At 47.4% G+C, this 18,718-nt stretch overlaps 1 protein-coding gene across 2 annotated transcripts in view; it reads right to left on the bottom strand.

Moving 5' to 3' along the window:
• Positions 1-18,718, bottom strand: part of ZDHHC14 (zDHHC palmitoyltransferase 14) — a gene marked incomplete at both ends in the record, with an annotated part of 277,595 nt that overhangs the window by 39,616 nt on the left and 219,261 nt on the right. For both annotated transcript variants that reach the window (XM_079716068.1, XM_079716069.1), the window contains one exon: positions 781-918. In XM_079716068.1, coding sequence (XP_079572194.1) covers positions 781-918 — 138 coding nt within the window. The remainder of the gene's footprint in view (positions 1-780; positions 919-18,718) is intronic.

Here is an 18,718-nt window from a genome sequence, read left to right as displayed (position 1 = left end):
CATTTATAGGTCAAAGTCAAGTGGCTTCCTTCTCATCACTCCCTATTACAGGAAAGTGAGGGGCCAGGAAATGGAAGAAATTCAAAATTATGACCTTAGGAAGGGTAATGAAAAATGCCATTTGCTTAGGCAAATATATATTAAAGTCATTTATATCCACACTTCATTTTTAATAAAGTTGCTTCCTTCATATGCCAGGGGAAGCTTGCCAATGTTCTGGCAGGTAATTAAACATCTTATCAAATATATATCTTTAACATTTACAGATACGTGTGTAAGAAAGCTCAGTCTTTATCCCCATCTTTTTTTTTTTTTTAGGGAGGGTGACTATTCCTGCTTAAGTAGATATCACATTAAAAAAAAAAAAAGCTCTGTTGTTCAATGGGTATCATTACAGCACATTATCCTTTGTGAAAACGTGGGAGTAATTTTTCCCGGGGAGCCATTAGCAGAAGAGAAAGTGAAGTCACAAGGGTGGAATAGGGACCATGTATCAAGGAGGTCTTGTAAGTGAAAGAGTCTGATCCAGGGGTGCCCCTGGCAGCTGCTGTGGGAAGAATGGGGATGGGGGGTGGGAGGGAGAGAGGCGGGGTGACAAGGCTGGGAGGGAGGTGAGAAACAAAAAGGGGGCAGGCTGGAAGCGAGGAGGGGGCTAGGGAGAAGGGGAAAGAGAAGAAAGAGAGAGCCCGGAATGACCAAAATATTAAATCAAAATTAAATCAGAAAACTAAAGTCAGGCAAATGGTTACATACGTAATCTGATTTCGCCAGCATACTTACGAAGAATGACGTGGGTGATAACGAATGCAAATATAAAGACTGTCAGAAAAGACAGAGATAAAATAAACATATAAAAAAATCTGTAGTTTCTTTTCCCCACACAGTTGCCTACCCAGGGACAGTGGTGATCAAATCGTTCTGAAATGAGAGGCAGAAAAAAAAAAAAAGGAAATCAATTAATAAAATGTCTTTTTACTTGAGGGAGCCCCCCCAATACTCTAATAATATAACAAAATGCTATCATTGTATGTACATAATTCCAAATTCACCACTCAGAGAAATGCTTACCGTTAAGACATTTCAAGAACATAATTATTCTTTCAACAGAGCTTAGCTGTTTTGAAAAAACAAAACGTGTGCATTCTATTGTCATTACAATAGAAAAGCAAAGATTTCCCTCTTTTGTACAAGAAAGCTTTTTGGTTCACAGAACAATCTTCCCTTAAGATGGTACCAACACTCTTGATGGTAATTGCTGGGCTGGGCTGGGCTGGGCTGGGGCTCAGTCTTTCATGGGTGTGTGGTACTGACTGACCATCTTTCATGGTAAGTGGCCAAAACAGAGGCCACTAGGGGCCTGGGACAGGACAGAGGGACAATCCCTTGTTCTCCCATCCCAGTTACAGCCGTTTTCTAAAAAATGTCTCTGCTATTTCAATAGTCATAGGAGAATTGATAGCATTTTAAAAATGATCTATGATCTTCAAAGAATGTAATACACCTGATCTTTTAGTCCACAATTCTCAGCTTCCTTACCTGTAAGACAAGGATACTGTATAGAGTCTTGTGGGGCTAAATACCATTGGGGAAAGTATTTAAAAAAAAACAGTATGCGGTGCCTTAAGGTTTGTCAAGAGATGTCACGTACATCAATACATTTGGCCTTGATACATTCCTATGAGGAAAATGCTGCTGCTGCTCTATTTTACAGATGAGCAAACTGAGGCTTAGAAGGGAGACTGCCTGCAGGGGCCATACAGCTCAGAGGCAGTGGAACTAGAATTGAGGCCAGGTCTTTCTCGGGGCTGATCCTGTCTTCCCAAAGCACAGGCTGCCTTGAGCACTTGGTAAATGACTGAGCACTGGCTTTGGGCATTTTTATACTGTTATCCCAAACCTGTGTCGTCTCACCTTAGGGATTTCACACAAAGTCTGCAGGACATTTGTGATTTGTTCTTCCCCTTGCAAGCAATAGCTAAGTGCTTCTCTACTCTTCAGCTGATCTATTCAGAAGGCCTATCCAGACTGTCGTTCTAACACACCCACTCACAGCAGACTGCCTGCCGCAGGTCGGGGAGGAAAATGCTACCCTTTTTCACTGGGGCTCTTATCCAAGCTTAGCTTTTACCCAATTTTCACATCTTATCTATCTATATGTGCTTTGAAAACATACAGAGAGGCCTCTGTGAGGTGTGACAGAGAGGCCTCTGTGATGTTTTGTAAACAAAACATCATAAAATTATGCAAGGCAGTGTTTCCTTTCTTTCTGGTCACCTATCATACACCACTCATCTCATATTTTATGTCTAGTGCAAGCTTATTTCTTGAAAAGGGCATGAGGACGCCTGGAGACAGTGGTGGCAGAGGAACTGTAAGATCCACCGTTGTCTGCAAATGACATCAACAAGCAGCAGCCAGTCTGAGCAGAGGACACCTAGGGAGAAATTTCAAAGCTCACCAGCCTGGTGACAATCTGATGGCCTATAAGATGCTGACATTCAAAGGAGAGCAACTCCTATTGGTGTGTCCATGTGAGCGACACATTAACATGTGTTACCAACCCCACACAGCTGGAAAAGTTAATCCCTGCGCAAAAACCACCTCATTTCCCCAAGTCACTGATCTACACAGGCTGTATAATGGAAAGGTCTATATGAAACAGGCAAAGATAAAAAAGAAATCAGAATCAGCGGAATTTTCCTAAGACTTTGAGGCTGTCGAGAAACCTCTTTTCTTCTTAACACACGCCTGTGGAAAATGAGAATGACAAGTGGAGGCTGGGGAAGCCCAGGTTAGGTTGGCACCTCTGGTTCCAGCTGTGAAAGCTGATCTCCAGATGCCAAGTACGTGGCAGACTGAGCCTCCTAATTAAAGTGACACTCGTCCACCAGCAGAGGAGACATCAGGGCTTGGGAGGCAGAATTAACACTGCGGATCCCCGCCCCAGGCCAAGTACCAAGGTCTTTATGGCTCCAGGTAATCATTTCTATGGGGGCAGGTGGTAGCTGTGTTTTTAGCTTAGAAAGTTTACTATTAGCTAAGCTGAGATAATGTGCTTTCCTGAGCTGCTAAGGAATGAAAGCAACAGATGAGGCACATGAGACCCTCGGGCATGGGGTCTGCGGGGGCTTCGGAGGAAACTAGTGCTGTCTCAGAATGGGTGTGAACACCCAGCTCTCTGACAGCCCTGAGCTGGAAGCAGTTTCCATTGGGAAATTTGTCTTACTGAAAACTTTTTCTTGGCTGACGAAATTCCCACTAACGATGTAGGCTTGCGGAGAAATGCTTCCATTTAACGGTTTTCATGTTCTCCTTTGTGATTGTTGTACACGCATTGGTAAATGAGCCTGAGAGCTGGGTGCGCATCTCTGTGGAAGAAGGAAGCTCAGAGCCCAGGGCCGCCTCCCGGACCCCGCTACCCTCCTCCCTCCTCCCTGACTTCGGGGGTGTCGGGGCGGGAGGGGGACTGCACCCGGGCTGGGCCTGCGCCTCTTCTCTGCGGACTCTCTCTCTCTCTCACCCAGTAACCTCCTCCCCACCGGGGTTCAAATGCCAACTCTACACTGATGATGCGCCAACGGCCGCTGCCACCTTCATCCACCTTCTCTAAAATCATCTGATTTATTTTTACTTGCTTTTGCCTGCCAGCTCCACTAAGCCTTTAATAAATGTCTGTCAAGGACTGAATAAACCCTTATGCTACCACGAGGACGTCCCGTGAGCAAGCACGTTGCCCAGGGCCGCACGGCTAACAGCAGCCAGGCCGGCCCGGTTCTAGCGGCTTCCAGAACTCTCGCCCACCAAACGCCCAGCCAGCTGGGGTGAGCATCCCCGTGAGCCCCGCACTGTATCAAGCGCTGGGACCCCTAAGAAGAGAAACAGCAGCAAAACGAACCCTCCACGGCTTCCAGCAGTTCCCTGTCTTGTTGGAGAGGGCACTAGTTTCACAATCCAGAATATTCCTCAGACCCAAAGAATGAGCCTCTAACAGAGGGAAACCGAATTGAGCGAGAAAACGAGTCTGTTCTCTGACGATGCTGGCAGCACGCAGCACCCTCCCTGGTGGGTGGAGGAGAGAATCGCGGCGAGGGGCGCTCGCCCGGCCCTCACTGGCTCCATTCGGGAGCCGTCAAGGCCACTGCGAACAGGGAGGCCTGTGTTACTGTTTCCAGGAGGGACAGCAGACAAGCGCCGGGCACCAGTGGGCACACGGGTGGCTCCCTGGGACTGAGTGAGGCAGTGGCTGGCCGGAGGGAGAACATCTGGAGCCGGGCCACAGCTGGCAACGTGGCCGCGTGCAGCCGCACCATCTGAGTTGCTTCAAACAACTGTTAGCAGAGGTCAGACTGTGTATGTTCCGTGTGGAAAAACTGGATGGTGTCCTATGCAACAGGGGGTGCCAGAGGGGGGTGTGCGATGGCGGTTCTTTAAAAAAACCGCTTCGGACTTGCTGCTAAATCCCTCAACTCTGAAGTCTGGATCCTGCCAGAAAGGAGGGGTTTCTACATTGCAGCCTCTCTGGAGGGTTCTTTTAATCAAATGAGGTGCCGTTCCCTACACCAGGCTGTTGGGTATCTGTGCTCAGCTGTGCTAAGCGGGGGGACAGAGCCTCGGGGGAAGGGAATGGAACATGGGGGGCGGGGATTGGGGGTGATAACCTAGAAGTTTCTCTAAAATAATGAGAGGTCTGAGTTTGCCAGCTGGGGTGCCCTGCCCACACCCCAGTTAGCATCACGCTGCCCTGGCATGGCTTATGGACTTATTTTCCTCTCCTTCCCTAGGTGAGGCCTTGCGGTGAGAAATCATTTCCAGTCACCTAATAGCCCTGGCATCTAAGTACCTGGCATGGAGCACACACTCGAAAATATACACTAAGCCAAGGAAAAAATGCCATTAATTGCCTTGGGTAGTTTTCCGAGTGATCCCTGCTCCCGGCTGCCAGGTGGAGAGACTGGAAAATGCTGATGAAAAGATGAGATTTCAGGCATGCGACTACAGGAAAGGGCAGGGGTCCATGAAATTTGAATATGTGCAGAGAAGGTTGAGCGTTGGAAGATGCGGATAGAGGCTGAAAGAGCTGATGGGACAGTTGTTAGTGTGAATCAGCTCACGGAGAAGCAGCCTCTGGCCTGTCTCGCTAATGGTGGGAAGCTGAGGTGGTTTTATTGAAAGCTCCATAGGGTGCCATTGGGAGAGCCCAAGGCTTCGGGTGGAATTCAAGTCAGGGGGAATTCCAGGCAACTTCAAAGTCACCAGATCCTAAGCGGGGAAAGAAGGTTCCATTAAGATGGCCAGTGGGAACACAGTTTAGGCGAAGGAGTTATGATCCTATTTTGTTAACCCCAAACTCTAAATACTAATGAAAAGAATATTATCAATGACGATTAACGCTGCCATTCACTGAGTGCCTCTTCCATCATTATCTCATTTATCCTTGACCACAGCCCCACGAGGTAGGTACTATCCCCACACTTTTCAGATGAGGGTGCCACTGAGCCAGGCAAGGTACCGCAGGTGCTGAGCTGAGGGATTAGGCCACTCCTCTGATTAAAGGAAGATTTGATTTCCTGGAAAGATGGAGTATGAAAAAGAGGCCTTAAAAATAAGTAGAAATGGAGACGTATTAAAATTGGGCAGGGAGAGAAAAATCCACTGAAATATTAAGGGAAATACTAATGGAGACCTATTTGCAAAAGTTGTGTTTGAAGGTTGCCAGAAAAGGAACAAAAGCGTTTGAAAATGTTAAGAATTTGAAATCTCCCAGAAGTCAGGCCCTCAAGAGATAAATAAAATCATATCCTCTGGCCAAGCAATTCTGAGTTTTCCATACAGTGGTCCTGGGCTCTGTGGCCTGCGTCTCCTCTCTGCAAGGGTGTCTCGAGAATCCTGTGAAAACTGCGATGTGAAACTTCTCATTTAAATGTTAATTACATTTAAATTAAGGTAAATGTTTTTTAAAGGTATGAAGGGGAAAATTACTTTTTCTTTAAACCTAGGACTTTTTTACCTCCAAAGTTAGAAAAATGTTGCCTCATGAGGTATCTTTTGCCTCTTTAGAATGATGAATGTTGAGATATAGTGGTACGTGTGTTATTACCTGGCCTTTATGGTTCCCACGTAATTGAAAAAATTACGTAATAGGAACATTTAAATATGAAACTAGCTCAAGTATCAGAGGACCATATTCTTAGACACTAAATAATTCATGCTGTTCTAGATCTTTTGGTAAAATCTAATTATAGCCTTGCCACTGTTTTAATGATTTCTGGAGAGCAACCTCACCTGCTAACTCCACTCCTCTTCTCACTTTTAACCAAACTTTATTGAGTCCTTACTATGTGCCAGGCACTGTGCTAAGTATTTCACATGAATTGCGTCACTTAATTCTCACGAAACCTTGTGAGGTTGTTGCTATTATGCCCATTTTACAGAAGAGGAACGTGCAGACGGAGGAGTGGGCACTGGAGCCCAGGTGTTAACCTGTACTCTTAACCACCACCTGTTCCCGCCTCCCGTGCCAGCTCCCTGCTGGTCACTGTGCCAGGTGGGCCCTGAGGACCCGGCCCCTCCCTCCTGGGGAAGCACACTTGGGCACCCGCAGCTCCAGGCACAGCACATCAGCAGGAATGGGAACAAGAGTGGACCATGGCCACACCAGGACTGGCAGTTGTGTCAGTGGCCCCTTGGGCTTCTTCTGGTTCAGGGCATCTACCCTCTGGGGGATGTGGAGAAGACCTAGCTCACGTCTGGGTGCTCACCCTCAATCAAGAAGTAACCTAACCTGTGAAAAGATGGCCTCATTCTCAGCAAAGTGATCAGAAGAAGCGAACTTCTTATGGAGACATACAGATTGGAGAAACCTGCTTGCCAAACACTATTTATTGAGATTGTGTGGCTTGGGGGTTATTTGGGGCAAACAGATGTATCAGGGAAGGTTTCTTATGCCCCCCCAAACACATCTTTGCTCCTTTTCTGAAAATGATTTCTATCTGTTTAATTTTATGGTGCAAGAAAATCAAGAAATCATATTAACTAACTCTGTGGCCTTAAAGTATTAATACATCTCTTCTACACAGGGACTTGGTTTCTTTACATGTAAAAAGTTGGATTAAATAAGCTCCAAGACACCTTTGAGATGTCAAATTAAATGTAAAGCAACTCTGTGTTTTGTTAACACCTGCAGGGATTCTTCTGGTCTTGAGTCCTTGCCAGTGTCCCACAAATTACGATCCTGCAGCTTTTAGCTCCTTTTGCTAAAAAATCTAAAAATTTTCAATGTAAAACCAATTGGTAAATGTAGAATCGCTGTAACCTTTACACTACAATTGAACATAACCTTGGACCACACCCCCTACCCACCCTCATGCTCTCATTTGCCTCTGCCCTGGCTTTGCCACTACCCGGCACAGGGCTGAGTCTCTTTGGGCATCAAATGAGGGGGCTTGACTAACAGACAACTAAGGTCCCTTCAGCTCTTCAAAAGGGCAACTTAATATATTTCTGTTTCCTCTAATTTTCTAGGGTTGTTTACCGTTGTTGTTTGTTTTTTTTTTTTTTTGCGGTACGCAGGTCTCTCACTGTCGTGGCCTTTCCCGTTGCGGAGCACAGGCTCCGGACGCGCAGGCTCAGCGGCCATGGCTCACAGGCCCAGCTGCTCCACGGCATGTGGGAGCTTCCCGGACCGGGACACGAACCCATGTCCCCTGCATCGGCAGGCGGACTCTCAACCACTGCGCCACCAGGGAAGCCCTACCGTTTGTTTTTAACTCCCGTTTCCAATGTTGGGGAAATTCTGTGCTTCTAGGAGGAGAGACAAGCATGCATGGGAGATGCATTTTGAAGCAACTTATACCATGAGGTAGATATGCTGATTAGAAACAAACATGAAGCTGTTGAGAAAAGGGGTGGGGGGAAAGGTTTTTACAGGAAGCAAAGAGAAATAGTTGCTATTTCTAAGAAAGTGAGGGAGGAAAGGTTTAGTGTGTGATAGTTTTTGTAAGGAGATATAAGAAAGTGAATAGAAATGAGGTCATTAAAAAAAGTGAATCAGGGGGCTTCCCTGGTGGCGCAGTGGTTGAGAGTCCGCCTGCCAATGCAGGGGACACGGGTTCGTGCCCCGGTCCGGGAGGATCCCACGTGCCGTGGAGCGGCTGGGCCCGTGAGCCATGGCCGCTGGGCCTGCATGTCCGGAGCCTGTGCTCCACAACAGTGAGAGCCCCACGAACCGCAAAAAAAAAAAAAAGTGAATCAGCCTGTTGTGATGCAGAAGGAAACCCTACAATTCCCAGGACGGGCATCAAATGAAGAGTAAATTCTAAGGAGGCAGGAGAAGTACCTTCCCTTGTCTCCTCCAGCCCCGCCCAGAGCTCTCTGTCTTTATCAGACTCACAACGAGAGCCCCAGCACAGAGGTCTTTGAGCTTCCCGGAATTTAGCTGCTGGATTAGGGCTCTGCATCATTATGATAAAATCAGTATTATAAGTTCCAATTTGTACATCCTCAGGAAAACAGTCCTGGTACATTGGTGGTCCTCAGTAGTTCTCCAGCTGTAACTTGCTAAGTTGTGAAACTCTGAAATAAGCTCCACTATAAGCAAGTGCTTGGATGCTAGTGAGTCTCCTTCTGGGGTGGCCACTCCCTGACCCCTCTGGGCCCCTCTCAGCATCAGCTCCACTCCGTCTCTGGGTTTGCAGGGCCAGAAACTATGCCTGCGAGGTCTCCTTAATTCTCCACAGAATAAAACAATTATCTTCTGAATCTGAAAAACAAGCTCATGCTATCAACCAACACCCCACTTTCTCTAGAATTCTCTAGTCTCCATTCCTCTCTAGAAATTCCAAGCCTTGACATCAGTATCAACACCACCTTACATCACAATGGCTTAAACACCTGTAGGGCTTTCTGGTTTTCAATACCTGTTCACATTCCTTATCTCACGTGCCCCATACCGAACCTCTGATGTGGGCAGCACAGATTCCCAAGTACAGGTGACAGAGAAAGTGAATCTCACACCAAATGCAACGGCCACAGGCCCAGGGCTCCTCCATGCTACGTCTGGGTCTAGAGCTGCTTCTAATGTCTACTCCCTGCTTCTCCCACTTCCCCACACTCTTTGGACAGGTGTTCTTTCATGGCCAGTTACTATGTTTTTTGAAGCCAGTCAATTTATCCTCAAAGTGAAGGTTTCAGAACTGACTTATGGGTACATTACACACGTAAAGCTAGCAATTCTAAGGCTCTTCAAAACCTTTTAATTTGACTACAATACACAATTGAAAAATTATATTCCGGATGGGCACGCTTTTCCAAAGTAAGCCTGCTTCTGTGATCTTGCAGCAAAGAATCTACATCATCTAAGGTGCAGAGAGCTGTGTCTATGAGCAGGAGACAGCAGCCTAATGGCATTGATGATGTTTCCCTTGAAAAGCAAACTGTGGTATGTCCAAAGTAGTTCTCTTAAAAAAATTGATCCAGAATGAGACCTCTTTGCAAAGCTTCTGAGACACTTCATTTTTCTTAAGTTGAAACTGTAGACCCAACTTCATTATGAGTAGTATTAAAATATAAGGTGAGCTCAAGGAAAGAAACACAGCTATGCATTGTGCCTTATACAATTACAAGTGTAATTTCTCATCTGGAAATATAATTATATAAGTATTGTGTGTTACAAGATTACGTAGTCAGATGTTGGATGGGAGAGTGACAGGGGCACACCCTCCCCCTCTAACCCTTCTTTTTTTTTTTGCGGTACGCAGGCCTCTCACCGTTGTGGCCTCTCCCGTTGCGGAGCACAGGCTCTGGACGCGCAGGCTCAGTGGCCATGGCTCACGGGCCCAGCCGCTCTATGGCGTGTGGGATCTTCCCAGACCGGGGCACGAACCCGTGTCCCCTGCATCGGCAGGCGAACTCTCAACCACTGCGCCACCAGGGAAGCCCTAACCCTTCTTCAGTATATGCTCTGACGGTCACCTGGAGGGCTTATTTTTATGAGGGTGATATTCACGTTTACAATGTTCATAATGGTTCTCAGTTTCCCGTTTCTAAAAGGTTGGCGTGGCCAGAAGACCCTCAGGTGCCCTCCCGGTCCAGCCCTCCCCGAGTCAGGAGTCCCTGGGGCTCAGGCCGGCTCTCTGAGAACAAGCCCTGGCTGCCCCATTGTTGGTACAGAACAGAAGCAGAGCTGGACTCATGAGCAGAAGGGGTGTTTGATGCTCAGAAGTCATCTGTAGGGCCTTCCAAAATCCTCACTGCACACTGACCCTGCCCAGACGTTCAGCCCCCTGGAGTACCTGCTTCTCCAGCTGCCTGGGTGGCATTTTAGGGCATGTGCCCGAGATTCCACAATCCTGTGTCCCTTCGGCTCAAGGTTTGGTGATCTACTACAAACATCCAGGCTTGGGAGGGGCCCGTTGGGAGTGGATAACTCCAGTCATTCCTCTGGAGCACAAGGGTTAGCTTGTGCACCCTTGGGCTTTTATGCTTCTCACCGATGTATTTCCCTCGGGTGAGTTCATGCCATCTTTCCACTGCCCGCTAGACGTTTCCACCTAACTGTCCCATCGCCACCTCTCATTCAGCGGGTCCTAAGCTGTGTTTATTATGCTCCCTTGTCCTCGCTCCTCACTGGCCTGCCCTTTCTTAGTAAATGGCGCCCCCATGCATCTAGCTGCCCAAGGTAGAAAATGCATTCATTTCTGCCTTTGGCTCTCACCCCTCCCATCCAGCCGGTCAACAGGATTGCCCATTGTATTATTCCTGCTATCTTTTCCATGCTTCTGCTCCCTGTCGCTGAAGGCCATTGCAGCAACCCCGTGACCTCTTTCATGAACCACCGTGAAACCTTCCTGGTTTCCTCACGCTGCTGCTAGAGGGACCACCAAAGCAAATAAGACCATGGCAGCCCTTTGCTTGTATTCCCTGGGCAGCTCCAGCAGCTGCAGCCTTGATGTCTGCAGAGCTAATGCATTTCCAAATTGAGCTCCTTGGGTGCTGGAAGGCCCACCTTTCCTTCCCCTTCAACTAGAGCAGACAGATCTATATCTGTTTTCTATATTGGTTTCCTCATTACATTCTTTTTCTAAAATGGCCCACTGTTTACAACCACCAGAAAAAAAAAAATTACAATCGGCTAGTAAATGTTCACTGTAATTGTTCTAAGCAGTCCCAAGTTAAGTTTCAAATATGTGTGATATTGCTCTGTTGGTGGTGCATTGTTGAAAGTACATTGGATGCTTAAGTTAAAGGACCTGAAGTCCTAATCCTAAATGCCTATTTTGTGATGTAACCTAGGCAGGTTTCTGGGCCTCAGCAGTTGGATATGTCATTAAGGTTTCTTTCCCCCTCAAATATTAGGATTGTATGGCTAAATCAAACTTTTCAAGAATTGAAGTCCATTGTGTCCACTCTACACAAAATTAGGAAGTGCTGGCAGGCCTCCGCAGTAGAAACTCTATAAATAATTGATAAGAGCTAGCTCTCTTATAGACCCAGGTTAGACCCAGAGCTAACTGGTGGCCCTACAGAGACTGCTACGTACTACATAAATACTCCCACCACCAGAATCAGGTCAGCAGACTTCTTAGACTCTAAATATAGTGTGTTGTTTTCTTGTTTGTTGCTGTTGTTTGTACAAACCATGCCAGCACTTCACTGAGTTACCACAGTCTAGTCAGCGGATTGTTAATTACTTTTCTAAACACAGGCACACAAAAGAACAGGCCAAAGATTCTATCTAATAGTCAGGACTGGCTATGTACTCTGCGGGGCCCACTGCACAAGGAAAGTATAGAGCATCATATTAAACAATTACTCAGAATTTCAAGATGGCCAGAGCAGAGCATTACATCAGCCTTGGTTCCCACATACCCACTGAGCTGCCCTGTTAACTGTTTACGGGCCCGGGAATGTGGTTTTCCGATTTGTGGCAGGTTAATGTCTAGAGATTCTATTGCGTTGTCTGAAAGGATTTACAGAGAGCTGCTAAGAGCAAAGTACAGTGAGGAAATTATGATAATCTAAGAGTTAAGCTTAACAGTAGGCTAAGATCCCGTTCCATATGGAGAGCCTTGGGGCAAGCAGCAAAACCCTCCTGGCTGACACTTGCTAGAGCTACGGAGCTCGATCCCCGGGCAGGGCTGGGAGAGGCTCTCAGGGTTCCACTGGCCTGGGTGAGGTGCGATGGGATGAGGGTGATGGAGGAGGACCATGTGATGGAGGACACCTGAGGCAGAGGCAGCAAATGCTAACACTGCACACCCTCTCATCTACTGCCTTCCACGAATATCAGAAGCTCTGTTTTTTAACCTCTAGAGCACTGATTCTTAATTTTTTATTTCCTAATGCTTTGCAAATCCAATGAAAATGACAGTCCGTCCCACCCTCATGCACTCACACCCAGCCTTTACATACAACTTCCTGCAGCCTGTTCTTAGTTAACAACGGTTGACCTATTGGTTTAGTTTGCTGAAACTGAAGTAACCAATTTCAACAACTTATTTTCAAGTTCAGTTGTTCTAAGAAGGAGGAAAGGCAGGCGCCTACCTTTGATTGGCTTGCTCAATGTACCCTCTCCTCGGGTCCCAAAGGTACACACCCCAAACCCTAGCCCCACTTGAGGCTGGCACTCTGCTCACCCAGCGTAACTGCCAGTCATCGACCACAGGTCGGGAGCTGCTTTACATACAGGAAGGGCCTATGTTTTATTCAGGGTTTTCCAAGCTAAGGGCTGTGATCAAGTAGTGAGTCATAAAATTAGTTTAGTTGGTCATGCCCAACATTAAAAAAAAAAGAGAATAAAATAGAAAATATCAAGGCATCTCATATACTCAAGTACGGCTTCATGAAACTTTGAGTATCTGTGTAAATTGAGTCCCAATACAAAATGCATTTCTTACTGTGAGTTGCAGGGGGAAAAAAATTCGAAAGCTACTGCTTTATTCAAATTTGCAGCTGGCACATGATAGGCCCTCAAATACTTGTTGAGTGAATAAATATATGTATAAATTATATCTGTAATTGGCCTAAATACATTATGAGTCATTTAAATTGTCATTTCCATCCTCCCAGAACTGTATCGTGGTTACTAGTTCCTGATCAGACTTAATCAAAAAAATGATCATTTCTCTTGGAGTCTGAACATTTTCATTTGTACCGCTGAGAGGTCTGAGGGTGTGAGCGGTGAGTTCTGTTGAGACTCTGGGGGAAGGAAACGTTTTTGTTCCGGTTGACAACAGTAACCTAGTCACTGAACTAAAAAAAGTAATAGGCTTTTTTTTTTTTTAAAGAGAGAAAGGTACCCCGGAAAGGTGAAGCAGATACAGGCAGAGGAGTATCCAGTTCTCTTTCTCTCCTTCCTCCCTCCCTTCCGTCCTTCCCTCCCTCCTTCAGCAAATGTTAACTGAGCAGCTGCAGGCCAGGGAGGTGCAGGTTGCTGAGAACACTTGGTGAGGAACAAACAGACAGAGCTGCCCTCTTGGAGCTTACACGTCCACCGGGGAGAGGCTTTCATCAAATAACCGGTCAGAGCTATGAAGGCCGAGCACAGAAAACCCAGGGAGGAGTGCGCTTCCCTAGGAACCAGCCCAGAGCCCTCCGTGAGAGGACTTCACAGAGAGGATGTGCCTTTTTCCAGGAACTGAGAGGAGACCCTCAGGGCTGCAGTCCAGGCAGCAAGGCGTGAGGTGCCACCGAGCTGGAGAGGGGGAGGACACAGATCTGGTGGACCAGGTGACGGGTGTGGGCCTCCTTCCTATGAGCCGCCAGCGGGAAAGCACACTTAAGGAGAGAGGTGGTGTGATCAGATTCTGTTTGGGATGGTAGCGGGTAGACTGGATGGGGAGAGGAGTGGATGGTCGGGGTCCACTAGGAGACCCCCGCCCAGGCAAGGTGAGAGATGATGGTAGCTTGCAGTTGGCCATGCTAGTGTAAGGGGAGGGAAATGCAGCCACCTAGTAAGAAAAAGTACAGGGCCTGGTGGTGTTTAGGGAAGGATGGGAGGGGAAGGGGCCAAATACGAAACATTTGGTGTTTGCCTTGTGCAACCGACGGACGGTGTTGGCACTCAGCGAGCTGGGGGACCCCGGGAATGCTGATTTGGGGTGTCTCTGGGCTCTCCAAGTGGAGAGGCCCGGAAAGCAGATGCATCTGCAAGTCTGCAGCTCTGAGGAGAGGCCTGAGCTGGAGACATAAACTTGAGAGACAGAGACAGACTTCAGAAAGGCAAAAGGCAGCGAGACCAGAGATGAGCACACTCACTCCCCAGAGACACGAAGCCAGGAGCCACAGACAAATCAGGGGAGACAGTGAGCCAAAGAGGTACCCATGCCGCGACAGCAAGACAAACAGAAACAGACTTTCACGAAGTAATTGCCTGTGGCTTTCTCGGGTATCGAAGAAGTGTTTTTACAACAGAGTTGCCGTTTGACAATTACAGGCAGAAATGAGGTGAGCGCTTCTTGGTCAGCTAAAAATAAAACCATGGCCAAAGAGCACTCTTCTCTGGATTAGGTCCAATTTACTTTTGCATTAGAAGTGGGCATGTGTGCGGCGCATGGACCTGTGGTTGATTTCATGGCAGCAATCCAGGACTGGCTGAAAATGTGCCTGGACGCCCCAGAAATCCTGTGGTTGAGACTCTTCCTGTTGGTGAAGGATGCACCTTCCAAAATATAGCACCAGACAGTCTCTTTCTTTTGTTGAAAACAGTTTTTAAATACATAAATGCACAGAATAAGAAAAGAAGTATGTTTTTAAATTTACTTTAAATGCATTGTTTTAAACTAGTAGAGTCTTCTAACAAAGCATTTTTTCTGAAGTATACATGTAGACGGCTCCTGGTCTTACACGAGAATATCTGCCCCAAGTATCCAGAAAGCCACCCCAGGGCTGGCCATGCACGTTCTGCTTCCCATGATGGTTATACTTCTCATTCTACAATTATACATTAGCCTTCTGACTATGAATTGGCTGCCCAAGTAGTTGGACCAGTCATAGAGTCCTTTGCTGAAGATGAACACGTCAGCATACTGGCTTTGCTGGTTCCGTGTGACAGCTCAGCTACCAGGGCCTGTCCCCAAGGGTGGCTCTGAACTCGACAGGCCAGCAAGCCAGGACCCAAACCTGCGAAGAGCAGGGCTGCTCTGAGAGGGCTCTGGGGGTAGCCCTGCTTCCCAGGGTGTGAGCCAACCTTGCCTGCCATTTCTCATTTATGTGTGTGAACACTCCCTCCACCCCTGCCTCCCAAGGCTGTGGGAAGGCTTCCACGGATGTGAACAGAATTAAGCTCACTGAACCTTCATGGGAGCGGGCAGTTTACTTGATTGTTCTCACTCTAGGTCCAGATTCTAGACTCAGGTAGGATCTATCCAGTTCAGCCGCCGGTGGATAATGATACTTAAGGGAGGTGGGGTCATCCCTTGGGCCTCTATGATGCCCGCGAAGGACTCTGTTGGGAATGTCTGAGGCTCCCTCTGGGATGAGCAGTATGAGGACTCACCCTACAAAGCCACAGGCAAAAGTTCTCCAAATGCATGTTATGATGTTATCTCTGAGTTTTTCTCTCCAAGGAAATGCTGAACACTTTCAGCCAGCAAGTCTAGGAGGCTGGACCGGTCCAGCCAGATGCACCTCTGGAGTCCCCTTGCTGTTCCCTGACACCTTGAGGCAAGGCTCTCCTTCCCTCACACTCGGGAAAGCACTTGCCCCGAGTCCAGCCTTTGTCCATGGACGGTCCCTTGTTATCTGTGGCTTCTTGCAGGATTTGCTTTCTCCTCTCGGCACTGTCTCCACCTCCTCCGTTCTCTGTTCTGAGGCCCCAGGAGAGGGGGAAAGACACTTTCTGTTTAGGGCAGGATTGAAAATGGACTCCTTGTTAGCAGCAGCCTGAAACATTTTTGGTTAAAGACCATTCAAGAGCCCACCTCACTCACCACAAAGCTCTCAGGGCTCTTCGTGACGTCACCTTGTAAACAGCCGGACAGCAAGGAGGAGGGGTCATGCTGGTGGTGGGGAACGTTCTGGATAAGGGGGCTGCCCCGTGGGCACAGCTGGCGTCCTGAGCAGCTGCGGGGCAGCCCCGAGCCATGTGAGGAGCATCTCCCCTCAGCTCTGCTTCCTCTCAGCCCCAACGGCTCTGACCCAGCACCTCTGCTGCCACTTCCATCTCACTACCTCTCACTTCCTCTCCACGTTCGCCTTTCTTGCTCCCTCCCTTCTGTATTTCTTTTCCTACTATTTTCTAGCACTTCTTTCCTCCCCTTCCCCCTTTTTTTCTTCTCTGTCTCTGACCTCAGACACCAGCCAACCACTCACAGCTGGACACACGTGGTACTCAGTTCCTTGAAGCTGACGTCACTGTCTCTGGGTCCTCATGTTTAAGTTGCTGCAGATCCAGTTCTGGACCAAGAGCCAGAGGGTTCCGGTGGTTACACTGAGTTATGTACTTTATGGACTCAGGTCACTGTGTCATGACTGACCGAAAATATGTGAACTTGATTTTTCTTTAAAAGCATTAATTTCCTAATATGGGGAAATAATCATGCGCTCAGGAGACAGAGGGATCTGTCACTCTTCTTTGCCCCAAGTCCGTGAATTTAATGAAGCACTTAGTTCCGTGGCTTCTTCCTCGGGGGGATTTCTGGGATCCATCCACGCCGCCTTTCCATCTCCATGGCTACTTCCCTAGTTATAGGGTAGCTGCAGGCCTCCTACCCATCTCCTTGGCCCTGTCTTATCACCATCCAGTTCACCCTCTGCAATGCAGACAGAGAGCACTTTCTGAAACACACAGTTGATAAGGCCACTCCACTGGCCCTTGCCCTTGGGATAAGACTGAAGCTCCTCAGCGTGGCTTGGAAGGCGTCTTGCCTCTGGCTGCAACGCCCTCTGCCTGCAGTCTCCACTTTCTCTAGTCCCATGGGTCTGCCCGCCTCCCGCTGCCCTGCGCCTCTGCACAGGTCATCCTCCTATGACCTGTGCATCCATTGGTCTCAGATGGGATGCTCCTTCCTTTGGGTTAGGAAACTCTCCCATACGCTCCCACATGACCCTGTACCACAGGAGTCTGTGAATCTACCTGAGTTCCTCGGTAGGGAAGCTCCGCGGGCAGGGCTGTGCTGATCACCATCACCATCGTCTCCACAGTGCCTGCCTAGCACAGAGCCTGACACAGCAGCAACAGTCAGAGGATATTCCTTAAACAGGTGAGCCAATGAAGTGCTGACATGGCCATGTGCATAGCCCTAAAGGATTATTAGCCTAGAGGCTCCCCGCTTCCCTGAGCACAGCATTATAATAACCCCAGGCACACGTGCTGGCGATTTCCTGTCCTACAGCAAATATTCGGCGTGATCAAAGATGAAAAAATGCATTTTGGGCTCAATTTATTGGACTGAAAAACAAACCCATAAATCAGTAATAGGCAATGGTTTTTCAGGCACAAACAGCTTGATAGAAAACTGGTTACTTCTATCACATGATAAATGGCAGACCACTCTACTGTGATACTGTTGTGAATTGAACGTGTAAGAGCCAAGGGTACACTCTGTAACACTATCTTGTTTTCGCTAACTTTCAATGAACAGGTATGTGATACAAACCATTAAAAACCCATGTGGGGCTTGGAAACAATCTTGGCTTCAAATTTAAAATAATATTGTACTATTTTTTGAGGGAAAATTTAAATTTCTTTATACCAAGGGCTCTTATCTTCCCAATATTTCTCAGTAGCATAAACAGACCGAGGCAAGAACAGTGGGAAGGAGTGAATTCTCAGCAATTTTTAAGAAGGCTCCTATTTACCCAAGAACACAGAGGTGGGGCGGAGGAGGCTGGGAAGGGCCAGTGGCACAGTCCTCGTCCTGCCCCTGAGCTTTCTGTTCTCTCCTTTGTAATGAAAGGGTGACACAGATGCCCCCAGAAAACCACCAAGAATCTGTAGCAGGCTGGACACCAGGTTGGTAAGCACCCTGGGTATGTGGGTGGCCCGGGCCTGACTGCCCAGTGCAGGAAGCTGTGTATGTGTGTGTGTGTGTGTGTGAGAGAGAGAGAGAGAGAGAGTGTGTGTGTGTGTGCGTGCGTGCGCTCTGCACACCTGTGTTTGGGTTAAGAGCGAAAGAGGAAGAAAGAGAGGAAGGAAGAACAAGCCCAGTAAAGTTTTCCTTTTTTCAAAAAAGCAGCTTTTAAAAATGGCATTCTTGAAATAAATGTTACTGCCTATTACTTGAAAAAAATCAACACCAACCCTCTGGTGGGGTGGAGAGATGTTACCTGTCATCTTAAGCAGTCTATTTTCTAACAACTGCAGAGTCTAAACAAGATTTAACCAGACCTCTTAACTTAGTTTGTGTGCCGTGAACCCTGTTAGCAGTCTCATGAAGCCATGCACCCTTCCACCTTATTAATGTCGAAATCAGTAATAAATGTCATTTTCAAAACAGTTTAAAAGTTGTGACATAGTAGGATACAAGCTTATTTATTCATATGCCAAATAACAAGAGCTACAGTTTATCAACTACTGTGGTTTTGAAATAGCAAATGTAAATGATCTATTTTCAATGTCTGTAATGCCATACGAAAAGGTCTGTGGTTTCTAGTGGTGACTAATGCAACTAATGTGGTTTGTTGCCTGTGTTCATAATTGAAAGAAATATTAAATTTCATTTAGAGGTTAGTGACATTAAAGATGTCAGCGTTTTCCATCCAAGCTCTTGGACCCCCTGAA

Source organism: Hyperoodon ampullatus (genome assembly GCF_949752795.1).
Source record: "Hyperoodon ampullatus genome assembly, chromosome: 12".
In the NCBI taxonomy this organism is placed as follows: Eukaryota; Metazoa; Chordata; class Mammalia; order Artiodactyla; family Ziphiidae; genus Hyperoodon; species Hyperoodon ampullatus.
Note: the sequence above shows the minus strand (reverse complement) of the source record. Positions and strands in the feature narration are given on the sequence as shown.